Source organism: Pristis pectinata, chromosome 15 (genome assembly GCF_009764475.1).
Source record: "Pristis pectinata isolate sPriPec2 chromosome 15, sPriPec2.1.pri, whole genome shotgun sequence".
Classification (NCBI taxonomy): Eukaryota; Metazoa; Chordata; class Chondrichthyes; order Rhinopristiformes; family Pristidae; genus Pristis; species Pristis pectinata.
In genome coordinates this window covers 13,977,980-14,001,536 of record NC_067419.1, presented here as the reverse complement: position 1 = coordinate 14,001,536, position 23,557 = coordinate 13,977,980, and the positions used below count along the sequence as shown (strand labels likewise).

The 23,557-nt window shown below is 43.4% G+C and overlaps 1 protein-coding gene across 7 annotated transcripts in view; it reads right to left on the bottom strand.

Annotated features, from left to right (window-relative positions):
* The window catches only part of cadps2 (Ca++-dependent secretion activator 2), a 537,859-nt gene that overhangs the window by 148,320 nt on the left and 365,982 nt on the right, over nt 1-23,557 (bottom strand). For all 7 annotated transcript variants that reach the window (XM_052030087.1, XM_052030089.1, XM_052030090.1 and 4 more), the window contains exon 13: nt 11,601-11,788. In XM_052030087.1, the coding sequence (XP_051886047.1) occupies nt 11,601-11,788 (188 nt within the window). The remainder of the gene's footprint in view (nt 1-11,600; nt 11,789-23,557) is intronic.

The following is a 23,557-nucleotide window of genomic DNA, read 5'->3' as shown; positions in this document are numbered from 1 at the left end:
ATCTTTCCCTAAGTTATTTAAATTTACATATCCTGGATAGTAACCTCTTTACTACGGGAAATAGCTCTTTCTACTTCAGATATATCTCCCCTCAGTTCCCTTTGTTATAGAGAAAATAATTGCAGTCAGGTCAGCATGTCCTCATATGAGACAACAACACTGCAAGTCTCTTCATATTTTTATATTATGAATTAGAAAGAGACCTCCACTTATATCGCAGTTAGCTGTTCTCTTTCACATCAACTCACTCTGATTCTCCTACATCAGGGGTAATTTTTACAGTTACCAACCAACCGACCATCCAGTGTGTTTTTGGGATGTCGCAGGAAACTGGGTCATGTGGATGAAATGTGGTCACGGGGAGAAAATGCAAACTCCACACAGACAAACCTAAAGGTCAGGATTGAACCCAGGTCGCAGGGAGTGTAGGGTGGCAGCACTACTTGCAATACCACTATGCTGTCTCTCCCTACTGTGTCACTCAGCTGCCTGTCCTCTACAATCTGTTCACTGGCATCACATTCGCTCGGTTGCGTGGTCACTGGAACCATACACAGTACATCACCTGTGGCTGCCTGGAGTCTGATATAATTCTGACATGACCTCCTTGCTTTTGTATCTATGCCGCAACTGATAAAGGCAAGTTTCCTGTGTTCCTTTGTAACTGAATTTGTCCTAAAAATAAAAAAACTCTGGATGCTGGAAATCTGAAATCAGAAAAGTATACGACCACTTGGGCAGCATCTGTGGAAAAAGGGAGTTAATGTTTCAGGTCCCGGCTTTTTCTGTTTTTACTAATGTCTGTCGTGCTATCTTCAAGGATCTGTGAATATGTTCTCTGTTCCTCTGCACTGCTGAGTACCTTGCCACTTATCCACATTTGCCACATTTGCCCTCCCCAAATGCACACTTTTCTAGCTTGAATTCTATTTGCCACTTCAGTGACCACTTAGCCAGGCCACTTATATCTCCCTGTACTCCACGTCTTTCTTCCTCATAATCAACTACTTTACTAGTTTTAAGATCTGCAAACTTCTCAAAGATGGTCCTTACACTGAAATACAAGTAACTAGTCACATTGCACGACAAGCGCAGGATTTAGTTGTGAGCCTTCCAGAATCCTGACAAAACCTCCACTGATCGTTACCCCTTGCTTTCTCCCATGGAGCAACGCTTTTAATCCAAATTGCCACTTCACCTCGGATCCCACAGGCTTTTAATTTTCTGTTCATATGTTTGGCTAAAGTCCATGTATACCATGTCAAATGTGCTGTCCTTGTCAACTCTCCTTGTTACCACCTCAAAAAATTCAATAAATTATTCAAACAATCTTCCTATAAACTAAACCATGCAATTGTCCTTAAATTAAGGATTAAACTCCCCAGTTCTTAATGATCATTTATGCTCAACCTCAGAAATGTTTCCAGTAATTTGCTGACTGCTGCCATTGGCCTATTCCTTTCTCTCCTTTTAAACAACGCTGTTAAATTTGCAGTCTTCCAGTCCTCTGGCAGCATGCCTGTAGTTAAAGAGGATTAGAAAGTTATGGTCAGAGCCTCCATTATTTCCTTCCTGAAAATGAGAAACAATCTGCAGATGCTGGAAATCTTAAACTAAAGCAGAAGATGCCAGAAGGCCAGGCAGCATCTGTGGATAGAGAAAATTTCTCTTGTCCTATTCATACATCTATCTTGCTGGGCAAGTCTCACCACTTACTATTAACAACTCATTACACACACCAAAAAGCTTAACTTGCTGGTAACCACCACCATTAAACCATTTTCACTCACCCTGTCGCATACACTCCCTTTGTTCTACACATCCCTCTCCCATCTTCTCCTTCTGAAAACTAACTTGCACCTCTCTCTTTCTCAGCTCTGATGAAGGCTTGTAGACCTGAAACATTGACTGTTTTTATTTTCTTCCTCACTTCTTTCAAGAGACTGTGATGTATTTTTTCTGGGCCAAGCAATCTATCCACTTTTAATGATGTTGGAGCCCTTAATATGTCCTCTATGTCTACATTTATCATTTCTAATACTGCACATTCTTTGTGTTATCACTGGTATCACTGTCTCCTCACCCCTCACTGCACACCTTGTGCACTTGTCTGCAAACACGTGTTTGTGAATAGACGCTGTTGATATTAGACCCCAGTGACATCCTAAAGGAGTTAACTCCTTTGGGAGAGAGCATTTCAAAATTGAAGGGGCTCTGAAACTTAATGAACAAAGGGCATAGATAATACAACATTACAATCTTGTAATATAGAGTTACTTCCATTATCTGGAAAAGCATCATTGTTTTTGGATTGGCAATAACCCATTTACCAAACTAATCCAAATAAAGTTTGGAAACTTTGAAGACATGAATACTTAAGGTGACCTGAAAACTTCCCTGCAGTATAAAGATAATTAATTTCAACAGGTCACAGTGCATGATATCCATCAAAATAAATCTTCAGGACAAAAAGTAATTATTAGTTCTAAGTAGGTGTTGAATCTCTGACTTCAGGTTTGGTCCTTGGATGAGTGCTACTCAGCAAGTACAGAGCAATTTGTGCTGATTTAACACACCACAGTTAACAGTCAAGTCTCATTCTTTACACCAGGATTTGCAGTACATTAGAATTGCAGAGCAAAGAACAAACAGTTTGGTTCAGTGAAATGTCCAAATGAAGTGAAGCAAAGTTGTCTTGTCAGAATAACAAGACAAAGTATCAGAGAAGGTCATGACAGGTCAACTGCCGACAGTGATATAAATGCTCCTTTAAGCTACACAAGGCATTACCGATGATGCAGGTTGTCACTTCGTAATGGCAAAATTGTTCACAAAGTATAAAGAACTAGTTTATTTTTTGCAAATGTCATTCCGTCAGACTTGATTGACCTGCCTGGTCAAGTGGAATGACAAAGTTGAAGCTAAGGTGTGAGAGCACAGCAGTGATGGGTACTGCATCCAGTGAGATAAATATGATATGAATTAGCCATGTCCCTCATCAGACAAGTTGGGAGCATGTCACCTCCCTTCAGCTCAATGACCAACAAAAGATGGTAATCCTTGATTAACGTTCACTCTGTTTTTGAGCTGTCAAAGAAAATTGGAGTCAGTGCCAAGATGCTGGAGGATACTGTCACATTCAAAATCATTCTAGTGGGTGACAGTTCCAAGCCAAACCTGTCAAGAGACAGCTAAATGGACGTGAACTGACAGGTGAGAAAGGTAAGCTAGGAAGATGTCACTTATGACAACCTGCATTTGAAACAAGTATCAGCAAACTGTTGAAAATCTGTCATTTCAGCCAGAGACTTTGATTGCCCCTCAGACAAGCATTGTCATGTCAAATAACAAAGCCAAACTTTCTGCAATGGAAACTATAAACCACACCTGCACTATCTTCTTTCAATTGTCCAGAAAGATCTGTGGCACTTTTATCTGGCAATGAAAAAAATGTTGAACTAAAAGAAAGATCTGTATTTATACAGCAACCTTTCATAAAACCAGGTAATAGGAAAGCCATGTACAGCCAACAAGGTACTTTGAACTGTTATCTCAGCCTGTAATGCAAGTGTACAAGTCTGCAATTACCTTTATTTTAAAAGGTATTTTTCTTGGGGAGGTTGGTTAGTGATTAGAGCTGCATTTCTGAATGCATGCTGGTGATAAAGAGCTGAGTTGAGCAAACCTGACAGGAATGCAAATCAGGAAGTTGCAAACATACCTGTCACACTTTTTCATGCAATAAAATAAATGGATGTAAAAGAAAATGAATGCACCATCCCTTACCTGGTATCCTTCTCCATCAGCAAAACATACTTGAAAAATCACCCTCACTATCTGCATTTTAGCCTTTCCCATTTTCCAAATTCTTAGAAGCATGGATCAGTTTGGGCTGCTAGGATTGGGAGCAGGATTACAGGGGGCGGGTTGGGGAAGTGCTATGTGGAGCCTGTGATCTGAAGTCTTCAAAACACTTTCCTTCAGACCTTCACCTCACATAACAACCCATTCAAAACTGCATCTCCCACATCCTGGTCCACTCTTATTGGCCAACAGCTCTGTTCCCCCATCAGCTCTGTGATCCTCAGGGCAATAAATTCAACATCCCAGTCCTACTTTACAAAATGGTCAATGGTATGCCCAGCATTGGTCTCATTAACCCAAGCGCAGTTAATTGGCTCTGGTCTCCCATGCACCTTCTTCTCCTCTATCCCCAGTTCATTATGGTCGCTGCTCCTCACATTCCATAACTATTTCTCAACCCTTTAGTCATGTGCTGAATTTAATTCTGACTACACTTTTAAAATACAGCTCCTCCTGCTTTGGCCCAACTACCCCCAATCTTTTGATGATAGATCATTGACCTGAAGTACAAATTTTGCTTTTCTCTCCATAGATGCTGCCTGCCCTGCGGAGTATTTCTGGCAATTTCTTTAGTTCAGATTTTCAGCAACTCAAGTGTTTTGTATTTAGAGTCATAGAATAATACAGCACAGAAACAAGCCCTTCGGCCCAACTCAATCACATGACTGAGGTGCCCACATAAGCTGCTCCCATTTACCCACGTCCAGCCCATATGCCTTTCTTATCCATTTACTTAATCAAATGTCTTTTAAATGTCGTTATTGTTGTTATTACCTGCCTGAACTACTTTCTCTGGCAGCTTGTTCCACATACGCACCACCGTCTGCGTGAAGGAGTTACCCCTTGTGTCCCTTTTAAATCTTTCCCCTCTCATGGTAAACCTATGCCCTCTAGTTTTTGGTTCCCTTTCCCTGGGAATGAGACTGTTGTAGCGACTCACTGTCCGAGCAAGCGAACCGGCTCGGCGGTCGGGTCGCGCGGCGTCGGAGCGACGAGGCCCAAGATGGCGTTGGGCCTTCGTCTTCCCCGAGCGACAGGGAGAACCCGCGAACGGGAAAGGTTTGATGATGTAGCGTATACGTCATTGCTGTTTTAAGTGGGCGGGAACAGTCTCTCTTAAAAGGCCCGCACAAGGTGGGAAAATAAACCAGTTCTTGTTCTGAAACCCTTTGATTAGTGTCTTGTTTTCACATCGCGGTAGCAGCCGCTACATTTGGTGACCCCTGATGTCCAAACATGATTTTGGACCCGCACAATTGGACGACAATGCAGCAGACAACGCAGTGGCACTCAAGCTGCCCACCTTTTGGATGCTTCGTCCCAGCGTCTGGTTCGACCAGCCGAAGCACAATTCCACCTTCGGCAGATCACCTTCCGACTCACAAAGTACTACCACGTGGTCAGCTCTCCGGACCAGGAGACAGCCGCCCAGGTCGGAGACTTCATCCAGTCTCCTCTGGAGGAGGATAAGTACCCAGCTTTCAAAGACCTTCGGCCTCTCCCGTCGCGAGTGCGCCGCCTACCTGCTTCATCTCGACGGCCTGGGGGACAGATCCCCATTCGCCCTAATCAATGAGATGCTGGCATTGGCTGAGGGACACAAGCCCTGCCTAATGTTCGAACAGGCCTTCCTCGAACAAGTACGTGATGACATTCACCTGCTGTTGGCCGACGCCGATTTCAGCAACCCACGTGAGGTAGCTGCCCGGGCAGATGTCCTGTGGAAGGCCAAACACAAGAGTGGTTCGTCCGTCGGCCAAATCTACAGGCCGCGAGCCCAACGCCTGCCTAAACCAGTCCCAGCAACCGAGCGACCACACCCCAGAAACACAGATGACGACACTGGCAACCAGCTGTGTTTCTACCATCAGAGGTGGGGCGCTGAGGCCCATTGATGCTGCCCACTGTGCAAGTTTCAGGGAAATGCCAGGGCCAGCCGCCGCTGAAGGCTACGACAGCTGGCTGCCGACAAAGCCTCCTATTCGTTCAGGACAAGCAGTCCGGGAGGCGTTTCCTCATCGATACTGGAGCAGAGGTCAGTATTTTGCCCCCGGCCGGCCGCGACACTCGTAACAGGCAACAAGGTCCTGTACTCAGTGCCGCAAACGGCACAACGATACGGTCTTTAGGTACCTGTACAGTTCAATTACAATTCGGCGGCAGCCGTTTTACCTGGACCTTTACCCTTGCCGCCATCACCCGACCACTCCTAGGAGCTGATTTCCTTCGGGCCCACAACCTGTTAGTCAACCTGCGAGGGAAGCGGCGAGTCCACTCCAGAACTTTCCATACCTACCTCCTGGGAGAAGCCAGCCTACCAGCCCCGCGCCTGGACTCCATTTCCCTGTCTGGCAACGTTCACCAAGCTCCTCGCCGAATTCCCATCAGTTTTGGCACCTCAGTTTACAAATTCTATGCCCAAACACGGGGTGCAACACCACATCATTACCACAGGGCCACCCCTTCATGCCTGAGCACGACGACTACCTCCAGACAAGCTCCGCCTGGCAAAGGAAGAGTTCTGTCGCATGGAGGAGCTGGGGATTGTTCGCAGGCCAGACAGTCCCTGGGCCTCCCCCCTGCACATGGTCCCCAAAGCCACCGGCGGGTGGAGGCCCTGCGGCGACTACCGCAGGCTGAATGACACCACCACCCCGGACCTCTATCCCATCCCTCATATCCAGGACTTCGCAGCGAACCTACATGGGGCTTGCATCTTCTCCAAGGTGGACCTCGTTCGGGCATACCACCTAATCCTGGTCCACCCGGATGACGTCCCCAAAACTGCGATTATCACCCCATTCGGCCTCTTCGAGTTCCTTCGAATGCCATTCGGCCTTAAGAACACTGCGCAGACTTTCCAGCGGCTGATGGACGCAGTAGGCCGAGACTTGGACTTCGTGTTCATTTACTTAGATGACTTACTAATCGCCAGCCGTGACCGCCAAGAACACCTTTCCCACCTCCGCCAACTGTATTCCCGTCTCTGTGATTTCGGCCTCACAATCAACCCGGCCAAGTGCCAATTCGGACCTGACTCTATCGATTTCCTCGGCCACAAAATCACCAGCGACGGAGCAACAACCCTACCCGCCAAGGTAAACGCTATCCGCCATTTTTGCCCGCCCAACACGGTCAAAGGCCTACAGGAGTTCCTGGGGATGGTCAACTTTTACCATCGGTTCATCCCTGCAGCAGCCTGTATCATGCGCCCTTTGTTCTCGCTGATGGCTGGTAAGGGCAAGGACATCGCCTGGAACGATGAGGCTGCAGCTGCCTTCGTTAAGGCCAAGGACGCCCTGGCAGATGCCACGATGCTTGTACACCCTAGGACAGACGTTCCAACCGCCCTCACAGTGGACACATCCAACACCGCGGTCGGTGGGGTACTGGGACAACTAATCAAAGGCCGCTGGCAATCCTTGGCATTTTTCAGCAGGCACCTTAGACCACCCGAACTGAAATACAGCGCTTTTGATCGGGAACTTCTAGCGCTGTACCTGGCGGTCCGGCATTTCCAGTACTTTCTAGAAGGCAGGGCTTTCACTGCTTTCACTGACCATAAGCCTTTGTCCTTCGCCTTCTCCAAAGTCTCCGATCCCTGGTCAGCTCGTCAGCAGAGATATTTGTCCTACATTTCTGAATTCACAATAGATATCCAACATGTCTCCGGAAAGGACAATGTCGTTGCTGACACACTTTCCAGACCGACCATCCACAGGCGTCCCTGGGTGTCGACTACACGGCCCTGGCTGACGCACAGCAAGCCGACGACGAGCTGCCCAGCTACAGAACTGCAGTCTCAGGCCTGCAGCTCCAAGATTTCTTAGTCGATCCAGGTCAGCAGACCCTCCTTTGCAACATCGCAACAGGTCAACCCCACCCTATAGTCCCTGCAGCCTGGCAGAAACGCGTTTTCGACTCGATACATGGGTTGGCGCACCTGTCCATCAGATCAACTGTCCGACTGGTCGCCAGCAAGTTCATCTGGCATGGCCTGCGCAAACAGGTCAGTGAGTGGGCCAGGACTTGTCCGCACTCCCAGACATCGAAAATCCAATGACACACCAAGGTCCCGCCACAGCAGTTTGAGCCTATCCGTAGAAGGTTTGACCACATCCACGTCGACCTCGTTGGTCCTCTGCCAGTTTCAAGAGGAGCCCGGTACCTCCTTACCATCGTGGACCAGTTCACGAGGTGGCCAGAGGCAACCCCTCTATCTGACATCACGACTGATTCCTGCGCCTGGGCACTGCTCACAACCTGGATCTCATGTTTTGGTGTTCCGGCCCACATCACTTCAGACAGGGGCACCAAATTTACCTCCAGCCTCTGGTCTGTATTAACGAACATGCTGGGGATGCAGCTGCACACCACCACGGCCTACCACCCTCAATCAAACGGGTTAGTGGAACGTTTCCACCGCCATCTAAAATCAGCCTTGATGGCCCGCCTGAAGGGTCCTAACTGGGTCAACGAACTGCCTTGGGTCCTGCTCAGCATACGCACTGCCCCCAAGGAAGACCTCCACGCTTCGTCAGTTGAACTCATGTACGGGGCGCCCCTGGCTGTCCCAGGGGATTTCATACCCGCCCTTCGGGACCAAGGGGAACAACCCACGGCAGTTCTGCAAAGACTGCGCGAGAGGCTCGGCAACTTGGCACCGATTCCCACTTCGCGGCACAGTCAAGCCCCATCCTGTGAGCCCAAGGAACTACGAGACTGTAAGTTTGTTTTCGTTCACAGGGGCACACCTCGGGCACCGTTGCAACGACCATACGAGGGGCCATTCCGAGTCATCAGGAATAATGGGTCCACCTTTATTTTGGACATTGGGGGCGGGGAACAGGTCTTCACGACGGACCGCCTCAAACCGGCCCATTTAGATCTACAACAACCGGTCGAGGTTCCAGCACCGTGACGCAGAGGCCGACCTCCTAAGCAATGGCTCACACAGCCCGCGGACCTTGGGGACCGTATCGCTAGCTCTGGGCGGGTTGTGTAGCGACTCACCGTCCGAGCAAGCGAACCGGCTCGGCCGTCGGGTCGCGCGTCTTCGGAGCGGCGAGGCCCAAGATGGCGTTGGGCCTTCGTCTTCCCCGAGCGACAGGGAGAACCCGCGCGCGGGAAAGGTTTGATGACGTAGCGTATACGTCATTGCCATCTTAAGTGGGCGGGAACAGTCTCTCTTAAAAGGCCCGCGCAAGGCGGGAAAATAAACCAGTTCTTGTTCTGAAACCCTTCGACTAGTGTCTTGTTTTCACATCGCGGTAGCAGCCGCTACACTGTGTGCATTCACCCTATCTATGCCCCTCATGATTTTATACAGCTCTATAAGGTCACCCCTCAGTTTCCTAGCTTCCAAGGAATAAAGTCCTAGCCTGCTTAACCTCTCCCTATAACCTGGAACCTCAAGTCTTGGCAACTTTATCTTAAATCTTTGCACTCTTTCCAGCTAAATGACATCTTTCCTATAACAGGGTGACCAAAACTGTACACAATACTCCAAGTATGTACCCCAAATTTATCAACACTGCTACTGTTGTGTGAAATGCTTCTCTTAAATCTTTTCTATCGCAAAAGCAGCAAGTGAAGGCAAGTTGTAACAATGTAGCTTTTGCCTCAAGTGCTTTTGCTACCTTGAAGATCTTCTTGAGCTTTGTTAATTTAGCTCCATTTGGACCTTGTGTGTTTCAGGGTTCTTTCATACAGAAAACGTTTAATTCTGATTCAAACCAATGCAAGCTATTCAGTCAGTTATAAGCACTCACCAAGCACAATAGGCAAAACAGCAGTATTGTGCTAAATTTGAATGGAGAAAGATTAATGCAATAAAGAATTGATCATTTGAATATTTCCATCCCTTTCAATTATAAGGCACATTTTCTTACCAAGTAAATCAACTCACAAGATTTCCACCATCTTCCACTTCAATGCATTGTTCTAAAAATTCTTGCTGGAATTAGGAATGTCATTTTTAATTGCTGGTGTCTTTACTGTGTAATACTATTCCACAATAAGTAATAAAATATGGTTACTGCATCTTTAGAAATTATAATCTGATTTTTGAACAAAAATTACCTTTGTTAGTAACCTTTTATAGAATAAGGGGACTGCTTACAATAAATTAAAGCACTTCAATGAATCACAGCCACACCTCACAACTCGAGTTGGAATGAAAGGGAGGCCTCTCCAATTGCTATAAGAGCACATCGGGAAGATTTAGGACTAATGCTTCCAATAAACAAATAGCCTTCGGGACTGTCCCATTTATGAGGCCTGTGTTACAGAAAGAAATTGAGTTGCGACACACAGTACACCTTGACTTCCAAATTCACGATGTAATCACTTCTCCTTTCAAAGCTATTGTTACAATCTGTCTTTAAACATTTATTTGTTAGGTAAAAGTATTTGCATTTTAGAACTCTGAACACCTTATAAGTGCAAACAGTGATGCTCATATAAACCTTTGACCAGAGGCCACAACAACCTGGAACTTAAGGACTGGAAAAGATCACAGTGGCTAGTCCGTCAATGTGATACTTCAGGAGCTTTTTCTCCGTGTGCGCCACCCAGATGGTGATGACTAAATGACAATAGCAGGAGCTCCAGCTCTCCATCACATGCCACTGAGTGGGTGAAAGTGGAAAGCAGGCAACATCAATTTAACTGGGATGTTATTTCTCTCTTGATTTGTATTTTCATTGATTGCAAACTCGATATCACACATTTCATTTTCTCTCCTTGAAATGTCTTAGACTGAAGTAGATTCTCCCAATATGTCTTCCATTCAATCCCCACCTGAGCTCCCAAAAACATGGATTCTTCATTATAAAGATGGCTTACTTCTATCTTGAAAACATCACTTCTTGAACCCAGTCTGCCACTGAAAACATGTGGTTGTCATCTTTGACTGGTCTAATGCAATGTTCTTCTAAGTTGCCTCTTTTTGTCCAATCATCAATTAACTCTATCTCATCCAAAATTTGGCTGCCCTTTACCTATCATAAGTCTACCTTTGCTAATTAGTATTGACTCTCGGTCACAAAGCATTAAAATTAAGTTTATATCCTCATGTTTCTTCTCCTTGTCACCTTTTAAAATCCTCTGTATCATGTAAGTCATGACTCCAAGTCACTGCTTTCTTGCCTCATCGTCTGTGGTTATTTATTATGAATTTTGGTGTTTAAATGCAAGTTGTTGCTGTTATTTGCCCCTTTCACTACTTGCACACACTGTGCTGATTGTTTTCACGTGCTATCTCTCAGCGTTGCACATCTCTTGCCTGCATCACAACTTTATCATCCACCTTACTTCCCAGGTGGTGAAATGTGGGAAGGGTTTAATGCAGAAATAGACAATTGTCTTTGTGAAGAGGAGAAACTCCAGGCTGGACTAGTCAGAAAGCTGCATATCGAGCAGATCCTAAAATTCCACTCATTTAAAGTGAACCAAAAATTGGATGCTGCAAGTGTATAGTTTCCTGACCAGCACTGATCCACCCCGAGCACATTCTACTGGAGAACTAGACTTGCAGAGCACAGAGCATGAACCAAGAATTCTATCTTCCAGCCAGCTGAAGAAGCATGAGTATTAAACGCTTGCACAGTTAATGGTGGTGAATAAAGCACCAGCCCAAAGAGGAACCAAGTCTCTCCTCCTCTTGCAATTACACTGCCAAGTTTTTGCCACACTAGTTTTGGTCTTTGATAGTGAGCTTTGGTTTAACAGATTACCTGTTGCCATGAACATGAGAGGCACAGAAAGCAAAGCTGTAATGCAGAAGAGTTGGATCAACCATTGTGCCTCCTTCTGCACGCTCAATCAGTTCCTTGAGATAGCAGAGATGACGATGACACCCTCGTACCCCGTAGCGAGAACAGTATTCATCCAGCACGAATACCTGGCCAGGGCTAAACCATCCCTGTGGGAAAAACAGAACAGAGTTCCAAATTATAAGTGTGTTGCAATTTAGAATGAATCTTGTGTGCTTCGAGTTGAATATTTAGCAAATCTGAAGATTCAAACAATGAAAGGATATATTAAATTTTTTGGACTATTCTCCAGATTATCTGTGACTGGACTATTAAAACATCTGTGATTATCTGTGATACCTGGACTATTAAAATATTTGCATTTATATTGAACCTTTAATGCAGTAACCAAAGGGTTGATTGGAACATTAACACTGGCATAGACTTTTTAGGTCAATTAGATTGTTTCTGTGCTGTTAATTCACAGATACAGTACACCCCAGCATTATGGAGGGGATGCGTTCCTGGAAAACCATCTGTATTGTGATTTTTCATAATATAAACCATATGGCAAAAATTGACAAAATTTGTTGTTTCTTTTGCATTTTGTGTTTATCTAGTTATCTTGATCTCACAGGAATTCCATAAGAGCAAATTTTTATTCCATATCTCAAATTTTGGTAGTGATTTGTGAGTTCCGTAAGGGTGAATTTCTATTATCCGAAATGCCACAATGTGGGGGTACACTGTATTTAACACAACTGATACCAAGCCAAAGAAGCAAATAATGGAACAGGTGGTCAAAGACATAGGTTTTTCGTAATGTCAGACAGAGGTAATCACAGACTCTATGTTGCTGATATAACATTGATATTTCATTTTGTTGTTATAATATATTTCACATTTGCTACCACCTTATAATGTTGTTTTCTGGCAGTTACGATATCTTGAAAATCCCAGCATGACACTCTACTTCATGACAATGTCAACTGAGCAAAATGCATCACTGATCTATCAAGTGGGTAGAACAGATCTAATTGCACTGTTTTCCAGAAGAGCAGGGGAGCTTTCCCTGGTGCCCAAGGCACAATTTATACAGGAGATATATCTGGTCTCCATTATTTTGTTGCTGTGGAACCTCAGTATACATGCACTTGCTGCCAGATTAACAGTGGAAACTACCCTCTAGAGATTATGTAACCAGAATATGTGGGAAGTGCTATCCAAGTGCAAGGTTTCCTCCCTGCTCAGCCACACTGAGTTGTGAAAGGTGACTGGTGCAGAGCCTTTGAAGGATAATGTCAAGCTTCCATCAAAATTTAAGATGCTATCTTCAACACGGGTACAACAGAAGCCTTCTTGTTTGAAAATGTAGAACATGACATCTCAATGAAAAAGGTTCAAGTTTTGGCATTCTGACGGATGGTCTTTGAGTTAACTGCAAAACTTACATAAGGCTGGTGGTCTATAAAAAAGATTTAAATATTTACCACTCTATGGCCCATGTTGAGACTTGAAACTTCCATTTACCTGCATCCTTCACTTGAGAATATTGCGAATGTCTAGAGTACAAGGACAGTCTCCCAACTCCCATGTGTGCCAGTATTTTCTGTCCTTGAATATTAAAAAGGGCTGCAGAGAATTCTGAACAATAGCCACCTACTGGCTGCAAAATGAACCATGGCCTATCAGAGAACAAAACTGTGCATAAACCTTTTGGCTTTGTTCAGGAGCTCTCTCCAGTTTCCCAGTCTCAGGGGTGATCTGTGCAAAAGCCAACAAAACCTTCTTTAGGTTCTCCCGAAAACAGGTGCCTAATCATGAAGGGAATATGAAACTGAGGCAGGAAATGTATAAGCAGCCCCATTTGTCTCATTTGCATACAATCCATATGTGCCTGTAAATTCTTGACCCCAAAGACAAATATCAGCGAACTATCCCTATTACCTTGTGCAGTCAAAACATAACATTCAGAAAATAAATCTGTATGGAGTCATATAATGTCTTTCATCCCCGAAGGAAATTCCAAAACATTTCAAAGTCAAAGTTGAGTTTCTGGTTATATGCACAAGTACATGTATCCACAGATGCAATGAAAAACTTACCTGCAATAGCATCACAGGCACGTTGCATTAGATATTTAGCATTCACAAGAAAAACAAATTAAGCAAGTTATACACAATTTTTACAAGAAAGAACACAACTTAAACAAAAAAAACGTCCATTTTAGTGCAAAGTGAATAAAGTGGTCATAGTGTTGCTATACTGAGGTGGTGATGAGGGTTGCGCAGGCTAGTTCAAGAACTGAATGGTTGAAGGGAAACAGCTGTTCTTGAACCTGGTGGTGTGGGACTTCAGGCTTCTGCACCTCCTGCTGATGGTAGCTGCAAGGAGATGGCATGGCCCATATAGTAAATTGGTTCATTATTGTCACATGTACCAGATACAGTGAAAAACTTTGTTTTGCATGCCATCTATACAGATCATTTCATTACAACAGTGTATTGAAGAGGTACAAGGGAAAACAGTAACAGAATGCCAAATAAAGTTTACAGTTAGAGTTACAGAGGAAGTGCAGTGCAGGTAGTCAATAAGGTGCAAGGGCTTTGATGAGGAAGATTGTGAGGTCAAGAGTCCACCTTCTTGTGCTAGGGGACAATAGTCTCATCACAGCGGGATAGAAGCTGTCCTTGAGCCTGGTGGTATGTGCTTTCAGGCTTTTGTATCTTTTGCCCAATGGGAGAGGGGAGAAGAGAGAATGTCCAGGGTGAGTGGGGTCTTTGATTACGTTGGCTGCTTTACTGAGGCAGCAAGAATTGCAGACAGAGTCCATGGAAGGGAGGCTGGTTTCCATGATGTGCTGATCTGTGTCCACAACTCTCTGCAGTTTCTTGCGGTCCCAGACAGAGCAGTTGCCATACCAAGCTGTAATGCATCCAGATAGGATGCTTTCTATGGTGCATCAATAAAAATTGGTGAGGGTCAAAGGGGACATGACAAATTTCCTTAGCCTTCTGGGGAAGTAGAGGCACTGGTGAGCTTTCTTGGCCGTGGCATCTACGTGGTTGGACCAGGACAGGCTTTTGGTGATGTTCACTCCGAGGAATTTGAAGCTCTCAACCCTCTTGACTTCAGCACCATTGATGTAAATAGGAGCATGTGCACCGACCCCTTTCCTGAAGATAATGACCAGCTCCTTTATTTTGCTGACATTGAGGGAAAGGTTGTCGTCATGACACCATGCCACTAAGCTCTCTATCTCCTTCCTGTAGTCTGACTCATTGTTATTTGAGATTCAACCCACAACGGTGGTGTCATCTGCAAACTTGTAGATGGAGTTAAAGCAGAATCTGGCCACACAGTTGTGAATGTATAGGGGGTAAAGTAGGGAGCTGAGGTTGCAGTCTTGTGAGGCACCAGTGTTGAGAATAACCGTGGCAGATGTGTTGTTGCTTATCCTTACTGACTGTGGTCTGTTGGTCAGGAAGTCAAGCATTCAGTTGCAAAGGGAGGTGTTGAGTCCCAAGTCTAGAAGTTTGGAGATGAGTTTGCTTGGAATTATAGTATTGAAGGAAGAGCTGTAGTCAATAAACAATAGTCTAACGTAGGTGTTTTTACTGTCCAGATGCTCCAGAGATGAGTGTAGGGCCAGAGGGATGGTGTCCGCTGTGGACCTGTTTTGGCGGTAGGCGAATTGCAATAGGTCAATGTTGTCTGGGAGGCTGGAGTCGACGTGTGCCATGGCCAGCCTCTTGAAGCATTTTATGACAGTGGTTGTCAGAACCACAGGGCGATAGTCATTGAGGCACGTTACCTTATTTTTCTTAGGTACCGGGATAATAGTGGTCTTCTAAAAACAGATAGGAAGCTCAGATTGAAATAGGGAGAGGTTAAAAATTTCTGCAAATACCCCTGCCAACTGATCTGCACAAGGTCTAAGGCCACGGCTGGGGGTTCCATCTGGGCCAGATGCTTTCCGTGGGTTCACTCTCCGGAAGACTGATCTGATGTCTGCAATGGTGACTGGTTACAGGTGCACTGAAGGCTGTTGGGCCGGGTGGTAACATTTTACAGGCAATTAACTTGTAATTCCAAACGTAAATAGACTCAATCATGTAATCTGAATCCCAAGGCAATTGGAAATATTCTGGAACCACGTGCAGCAGTTTTTCTTTCTCTGTTAGCACAGCCTGACCTGCTGGGCGTGTCTTAAAATCCTGCCTTTTGCACCTTTGTTTATATTCTCACTCTCTAACCTCCCTCAGCTCAAAGCTTGTATTCAATTTTTTTCTGTCTCTAACCTCTAATTAGATCGTCTCTACAACGTAACCCAGAGCAACACTAGCCTCACTCTATCAGATATATTCCCTTTGTCCATTCCCCATCTCCACCTCTGTAACTTATCTTTACTCTTTCCCAGTTCTATTGAAGGATCTTCGACCCAAAACGTTGACTCTGTTTCCCTTCCATAGATGCTGCCTGACCTACTGAGCGTTTTAAACACTTTCTATTTTTATTTAGATTTTCAACAACTGATTTGATTTCCATTTACTGGGACATCATACACCAGAAGCCATTTAGACAGCTTCTCCGGGTATAAAAATCATTAAAAGAAAGAAGCAAATCTAACCATTTTCCAACCTGCCAATGGTCTGTTCTGAGAAGGAGCAAGTACTGAATAAAAGTAGATGCAAATTCTCCTGAGACTGCTAAAAAAAGTCCGAAATTTTCTGCTTATTTGAATATTTGCATAACATATATTTAAAAAAAACAACCTGGAGCTAATTTTGTTCTATGTATAAAAGGTCTCCAAAGTATATTGCAACTTCAATAATAATTTATTAATTTGAAACAACATCTATTTTATCCAATGAATTCCAGCCTTGACAAAATGTTGATTGGCTCCTCTTCTGGGAAAAGAACATAATGGAAAAAAATCACAAGCATCACAAGCTTTATACCAGGTACAGAAGAGGCAAGGACTTTGGCTCTTATTATCAGTGATGTTCACGTAGCCTAAATATTGTACTTCCAATTGGACCATTAATTGTGGCATGGTAACAATGGACATTGAGCAAAAGCACAATCAACACACACATATGATCAAGAAAATAGCCTCTACTACTTCTTTCCAGATATGCCAAGGGCAGAAGGAGAGAAAGGAAGCATATTTTTCATCAACGTTTCAGTAGGAATGCATTGAATTAAGAACTTTCAATACCCAAGCATTTAGTGAAAGAACGAATCATTCAACTGAGTGTTGCATTGTAATAGAAATGATTTTATAAAAACATGTTGCACATGTGAAATACTTGTCACAAAGTGGAGAGAACTTAATGGTTGAATGGGCAGTTGATGCTTTACCCGTTGCTCCACCTCTGTGGTTATACATATGATTTAAGAACAAAAACACATCATATAGAATCACCAATTCTGGAGAAATGGAAACAGGAACAAAATACTAAAGACTCCAGGTTTACAGACTAAGATGTGCTGTGTACTAAAACCTAAAAGGTAAAAGCAACAGGCTTTAAACAAGATATCAAGGAATTTCCATTTATAAAGGGAGTTTCATTATGCTGGAACATTTCAAAACATCTTCAGGCCAATGAAAATCTTTTTTTAAGTGTGGTCACCAGTATAATGTGGGAAATGCAGCAGCCAATTGGGCCACTACTCACAGCAATGCAATACTGATCAAATGATCTGCTTTAGAGATGTGGGTTGATGGATAAACACAAGCCAGATCATTGGGAAGAATTTTCCTGGTCCTTTTCAAAACTCTTTTCCATGTGATCTTTGGCGTCCGCCTGAGAGAGAAGGTCGGGCCCTAATTTAAGATCTCATCTAAAAAGACTGCACCTCCTAACGTGGCACTCCTTTAGTAATGCACAGGCAGTCTCAGGCTAAACTACATACTCAAATCTCTGCTATGCACCTTGAACCCAAAGCACTTTGAGTCAAAGACGAAAATGCTGCCTTGAAAGTACATCTGAGTGTTTTATCTTTTACTTGACTGTAAAAACCAAACTGTGGCTGTCAAACCATAAGTAGTGTCAATTGAATTTTCCAATAAACTGAACTTGCTACTTTATATCTTTTGTACGTTAAGCTTTCAAATGCATTGCTCCACACCACAGAATTATATACCATCTGCCCCCACTGTCGAAAAAAACTTCAATCTAATTTTTAGAAAAATTCCTGAGAAATTATTTACATTTCCACAACACAATCAAGAATAAAAAACAGAATTTATTATGACTATTATTGAGCAACATAAATAATTCATGTCAGCTTTGGATCAGCGAGTAAGATCAATCACCTCTAGTCACAAGGTTATGGATTTAAGTTCTATTTGAAACATCACCCAGCACGGTTTGAGGGATTGTGTTGTTTGCGGTGCTTTCTGTCAGTTGGTACATTAAAGCAAGGTCTTCTCTGTTCTGTGAGGTGGATGTAAAAGATCCTATTGGATTATTTTAAAGACGGGCAGGGGTGTTCCCTCTGATGGCCTGACCAATATTCGTTCCTCAGTCAGAATCAGAATCAGGTTTATTATCACTGACATCATGTTGTGAAACTTGTTGTTCTGTGGCAGCAGTGCAGTGTTAGACATAAAGACATAAAAATTACTATAAACTGCAAAAATAAATAAAGAGTGCAAAAGAGGAACAACGAGGTAGTGTTCATGGACCGTTCAGAAATCTGATGGCAGAGGGGAAGAAATGCTGAGTGTGAAAAACAAATGACATTGTCATTATGATGCTGCAGTTGTAAAATACTCTGTTCATAAATTGGTTAAAGCAGTTCCTGCATAGCAATAGTGTCCACACTCAACAGATTTTTTTTCTCTCTTGTCTTTCTTACATGGGAATTATTTTGTATGTCATTCTCCCTTGGGTACCTTACATAAAGGACAATAATATACATACTTGGTGCATCCAACTCTGATGGGTAATGGGACAATTAAAACTAAAGGAAGACTAAAGAAGGGATGTTCACAGCAAAAGGAGGCTTTTCAGCCCATCGTGCCTAGTCTGGCACTCTGTAACACAGTTCAACTCTACTCACTCCTCATCATCCCCCCCCCCCCCCCACCACTTTAAATATTTGTCAAATTTCCTCTTAAAAGGTGGAATATTGTCAGCAATGTCCAGACTCATTGCCAAAGCATGTCATGACTTAACTCTCTCTCCTCACTCTCTTGGTGACAACTTTATACTTCCTTTCACTGAGTACTCCATGAAATATTCCACAGCAAAGGCAACTTATTTCGAGAACTTTTGAACACAACAACATCACAGATAAAAAAAATAATGAGGTGCCGGAGAAGCATATATGGATCCTTAAGTCATTCAATAAAAACAGGGCCTCAACTTCACTTTCCTGGTTGTTCCCCATAATCCTTGACTCCCATGTAATCAAAAATCAGTCACTATCAGCCTTGAATATAAATGGGCCAGGCCCCACAGCTGTCTAGAGTAGAGACTTCCAATTATTTTCAACCATAAGAGAGAACAAATTCTTCCTTAACTCTGTCTTAAGTGTACAATCTCTCATTCTGAAACGATGTCCCCTCGTTCTAGATTCCTTCATGAGAGGAAACATCTCAGCATGCACCCTTCCACTTCTAATCAGAATCTTATATATTTCAATAAGATCGCCTCTTTTTCTTCTAAACTCAAATGAGAAGGCCCAACCTGCTCAATTTTACCTCAAAAGATAATCCATTTCCAGAAATTAACTCAGTGAACCCAAAAGCCCAGTACAGTTGTAGCAAGAATTTCCTACTTTTGCCCTCTATAACCTTGCAATAAAGGCCAATATTCCATTTGTCTTCCTAATTGCTTAATGCATCCACATACAAGCTAACATATCATTTATTAGGACATCCAGATTTTTCTGCACTACAGCACCCTGTAGTCGCCCTCCATTTAAATAATATACTATTTTCGTATTCTTCCTACTGAAAGTCAATAACCTAACATTTCTCCAATTTATGCTGCACATATCATACTCACTTAATCTATCTATATCCCTCCGCAGATTCTGTGTTTACTTTGCAAGTTGCTTTTCTATAGTTGTATTGTCAGCAAATTTGACTATAATACATTCAGTCCCTTCGGTTAAGGCATTTATGCAGACGGTTAAGAGTTGAGGCCCTAGCACTGATCACAATGGCAGCCCACAAGTAGCCAATCTGGAAATAATCTATTTATCCAAACTCAGTTTTTTTTATCAGATAGTCAGTCTGCTGACACATTATTACAAATTCTATGAACTTTTATGTGACACCCTATCAAACACGGAAATGGCTGAGATTTTTTAATGTCTATCTATATTCGGTGTTTACTAAGGAGAATATCATGGATGCCAGAGAAATGAAGGTAATAAGAAGTGAGGTCTTGGATTATATGCACATTATGAGCAAAGAGGTATTTGCAGCCATGAAGAGCATTAAGGTGGGCAAATCCCCAGGGCCTAACCATGTGCACCTCTGGACCTTGTGGGAGGCCGGGAAAGAAATCACAGAAGCCCTTGAAGAGATATTTGTTTTGTCATTAGCCACTGGCAAAGTTCCAGAAGACTGGAGGGTGGCTAATATCATTCCGTTGTTCAAGAAAGGTAGCAAGGACAGGCCAGGGAACTACAGGCCAGTGAACCTGACTTCAGTTGTAGGGAAGTGACTGGAGGGAATTCTGAGGGACAAGATCTACCACCACTTGGATAATCAAGGCCTGATCAGGAACAGTCAGCGTGGTTTTGTGCATGTCTCATGAATCTTTTGGAGCTTCTCAAAGAGGTAACTAAGGGATAGATGAAGGTAGGGCAGAGGATGTTGGCTATATGAACTTTAGTAAGGCCTTTGACAGGGTCCTGTATGGCAGGCTGATTTGGAAGGTTCAGTTGCATGGGATTCAGGGCGAGCTAGCAAGGTGGGTTCAGAATTGGCTCGACGAAAGGAAGCAGAGGATGATAGTTGAAGGTTGATTCTCCAACTGGAGGCCTGTGATTAGTGGGGGGGGGGGGGGGGGGCCCGGGGTCAGTGTTGGGACGTCTGTTATTCATTATTTTTGTAAATGATTTGGATATGAATGTACTTGGCACTATTAGCAAGTTTGCTGATGATTCTAAATTAGAGAGACTTGTTGATAGTGAAGCAGGTTACAATGAATTGCAAAGAGATCTTCATCAGTTAGGGAGATGAGCTGAGGAATGGCAAACGGATTTCAACTTAGATAAGTGTGAGGTGATGCAGTTTGGACAGTTAAACCAAGGTGGGACTGAAACAGTGAATGGCAGGGCACTTATGAGTGTTGTGGAACAAGAGGGACCTGGGAGTACAAGTGCACAGTTCACTGAAAGCGGCTGCGCAAGTAGACAAGGTGGTGAAGAAGGCGTTTAGCATGCAGGCCTTTATCAGTCAGAGAATCGAGTAGGTGAGGCCGCACTTGGAGTATTGTGTACAGTTTTGATCACCCTGATATAGGAAAGACATTGTCAAGCTGGAGAGAGTGCAGAAGAGATTTACAAGGATGCTGCCTGGAATAGAGGGCCTGAGTTATCGGGAGAGGTTGGCCATGCTGAATCTTTGTTCCTTGGAGCGTAGGAGAATGAGGGGTGACCTCATAGAAGTTTATAAAATCATGAGGGGTATGGATAAGGTGGACGGTCAGAGTCTTTTCCTCAGGGTTGGGGAGTCCATAACTGGAGGGCACAGATCCAAGATAAGAGGGGAGAGATTTAAAAGAGACCTGACAGACAATGTCTTTACACAGAGGGTGGTGAGTTCCTGGAATAAGCTGCCAGAGGAAGTCATCAAGGCGAGTACAATTGCAACATTTAAGAGACATTTGGATAGGTACGTGGAGGGGAGGGGCTTGGAAGGTTATGGGCTGAACGCGGGCAACTGGGAGGAGCAGGGAGGATGCTGTGGTTGGCCTGGACCAGTTGGGCCGAAGGGCCTGTTTCCATGCTGTGTTACTCTATGACCTTTTGAAAATGTTACTCCTCAACAAGGCACCATGAGTGGCATGGCAACAGACCAAGTAAGGCCCTCAAATGAAATTCAATCCATGATCAGGCTAAATAATCCAACTCTCTCTTACTCTTCTCTCTCTCCATATGAATGATGGGGATTGAGAACATAGTGCATGAAACTCAACTGTCCAATTGCATATGAAATTATTTGACCTATTCAAAGGCTGCTTTGCCCCTGTTACACCTGAACTTTCAATTAACTGTCTCTATGAATCTTTGCACCTAAAACTGTCAGATTTTTGCAAAGAAACTGCAGGAGATCACCTATGAAATTACCCAAAAAGTCAATGTATGTGTAATGTTTACTTGTAAATATGTTAATTAAAACATCGTGCTGTTATGAAAATTATTTCAATAAGATTTGATCGCACCGGTAAAGAATTTTGTTTAACTGTTCATAAACTCAGCTGGAATCCAAATTTTCTGCACAACAAATTGCAGAGCCTGTGTTATGACACAATCAGAGTTTTATAGAATACAGTCAAGGGTAACTATCTGATAGATATATATGAAATGGTTTAAGGTGGAGGTTGACACAATTTTGAAAGATTGGGGCATTGAGGGCTATGGGGAACTGGCACAGAAGAGGAGTTGAACCCAGCATAGTTCAGCCATGATCTTATTGAATAGTTGGGCAGGCTTGAGGGGTCTGGCAGCCTACTCCTGCTCCTATTGTGCTCTTGCATACTAGGTCAACATTATAGAGAGAAACAGGTCAAGAACTGAAAATAAGACTATGTTATAAAATATATACATGTTATACTACAGATGGAACAATGGATCTTCAAAAATAATTACCAGACAGTAAGATTTATTAGATGCTTTTATTTAAGAGCTCTATTTTGCCAAGTCATCCAGATCTTGTGCTCGTGCTGGTTTATTTTGGGTTACCCACGTTGTGGTAGGGCTGAACAACTGATCTTATCTTGATCATTGAATAAAGAACAGTCTAACTAATTGACCGAATCAGGTAATAGGTGATAAAATTCAGCCTTGAAACATGTTCTTGGTCCCAGCAATTCACTTAGGGCATACCAATCTCAAGTGATCCAAGACATGTTGGAGAGACGGCAAATCCTGCCAGACTCAGGACTCGCAAATGTTGCTAAGCTACTTGTGGGGATATTGTGGAGGAAGTTGAAGTAGGTATTGATCTGGATTTTTTAATCAGTGGTGAAAGTGTTGCTGCTAATCTCAAAGAAACTTGCCTGTGAAGATCTGGCAACTTCTGAGGCATGGATTTCATTTATTCTGGCATGGGTTTGCCTCAGATGCCATTACTAGGTGACTACTGACATCCAGCCACCGTGATGTCATCAAGTTGGCCGAACAGCCAATCACTTTGAAAAATGATCACAGTCAACCAACTAAGAAGCAAAAGCACAATCTTTGATTAACTTTCATAATAGTTTATGGAGTGTGAAATAAAGATTATAAAATACATGAGGTTGAAGTAGAGAATGAAATATTATAAGCAACCTTTAAAAGTTAAAGAAATGTTTACTTGAAATTACAATCCACACAAGTTTTATTTATGATCAGAGAGTGTTAAACTATTATAGCTTTGCAGTATACTATTTTCAGATTTTTTTTAAACAGCAAAATTAGTTCCCAAAGTTTTTGTCAGCTGACTGAAAAATGTGCAGAACAATGCACCCTGTGGAGAGCACGAGATCACTAGACGAAACTGCTGGATTTCCTTGTAAAACTACACATTTTAATGTTCAAGTAGTTGTTGTCATATTTCCTTCAATGTAACAGAGAGCACAGACAACCTTACACTTAATTCCTGTTGGATATTTTGGGTCATCAGTCTTCCCTTAGGCAGCCCCTTGGGACTAAGGGTAGCTTGCTTTTTCTCTGGTTTTGTGAGTTCTGAAGTGACTGATGAGGCCAAT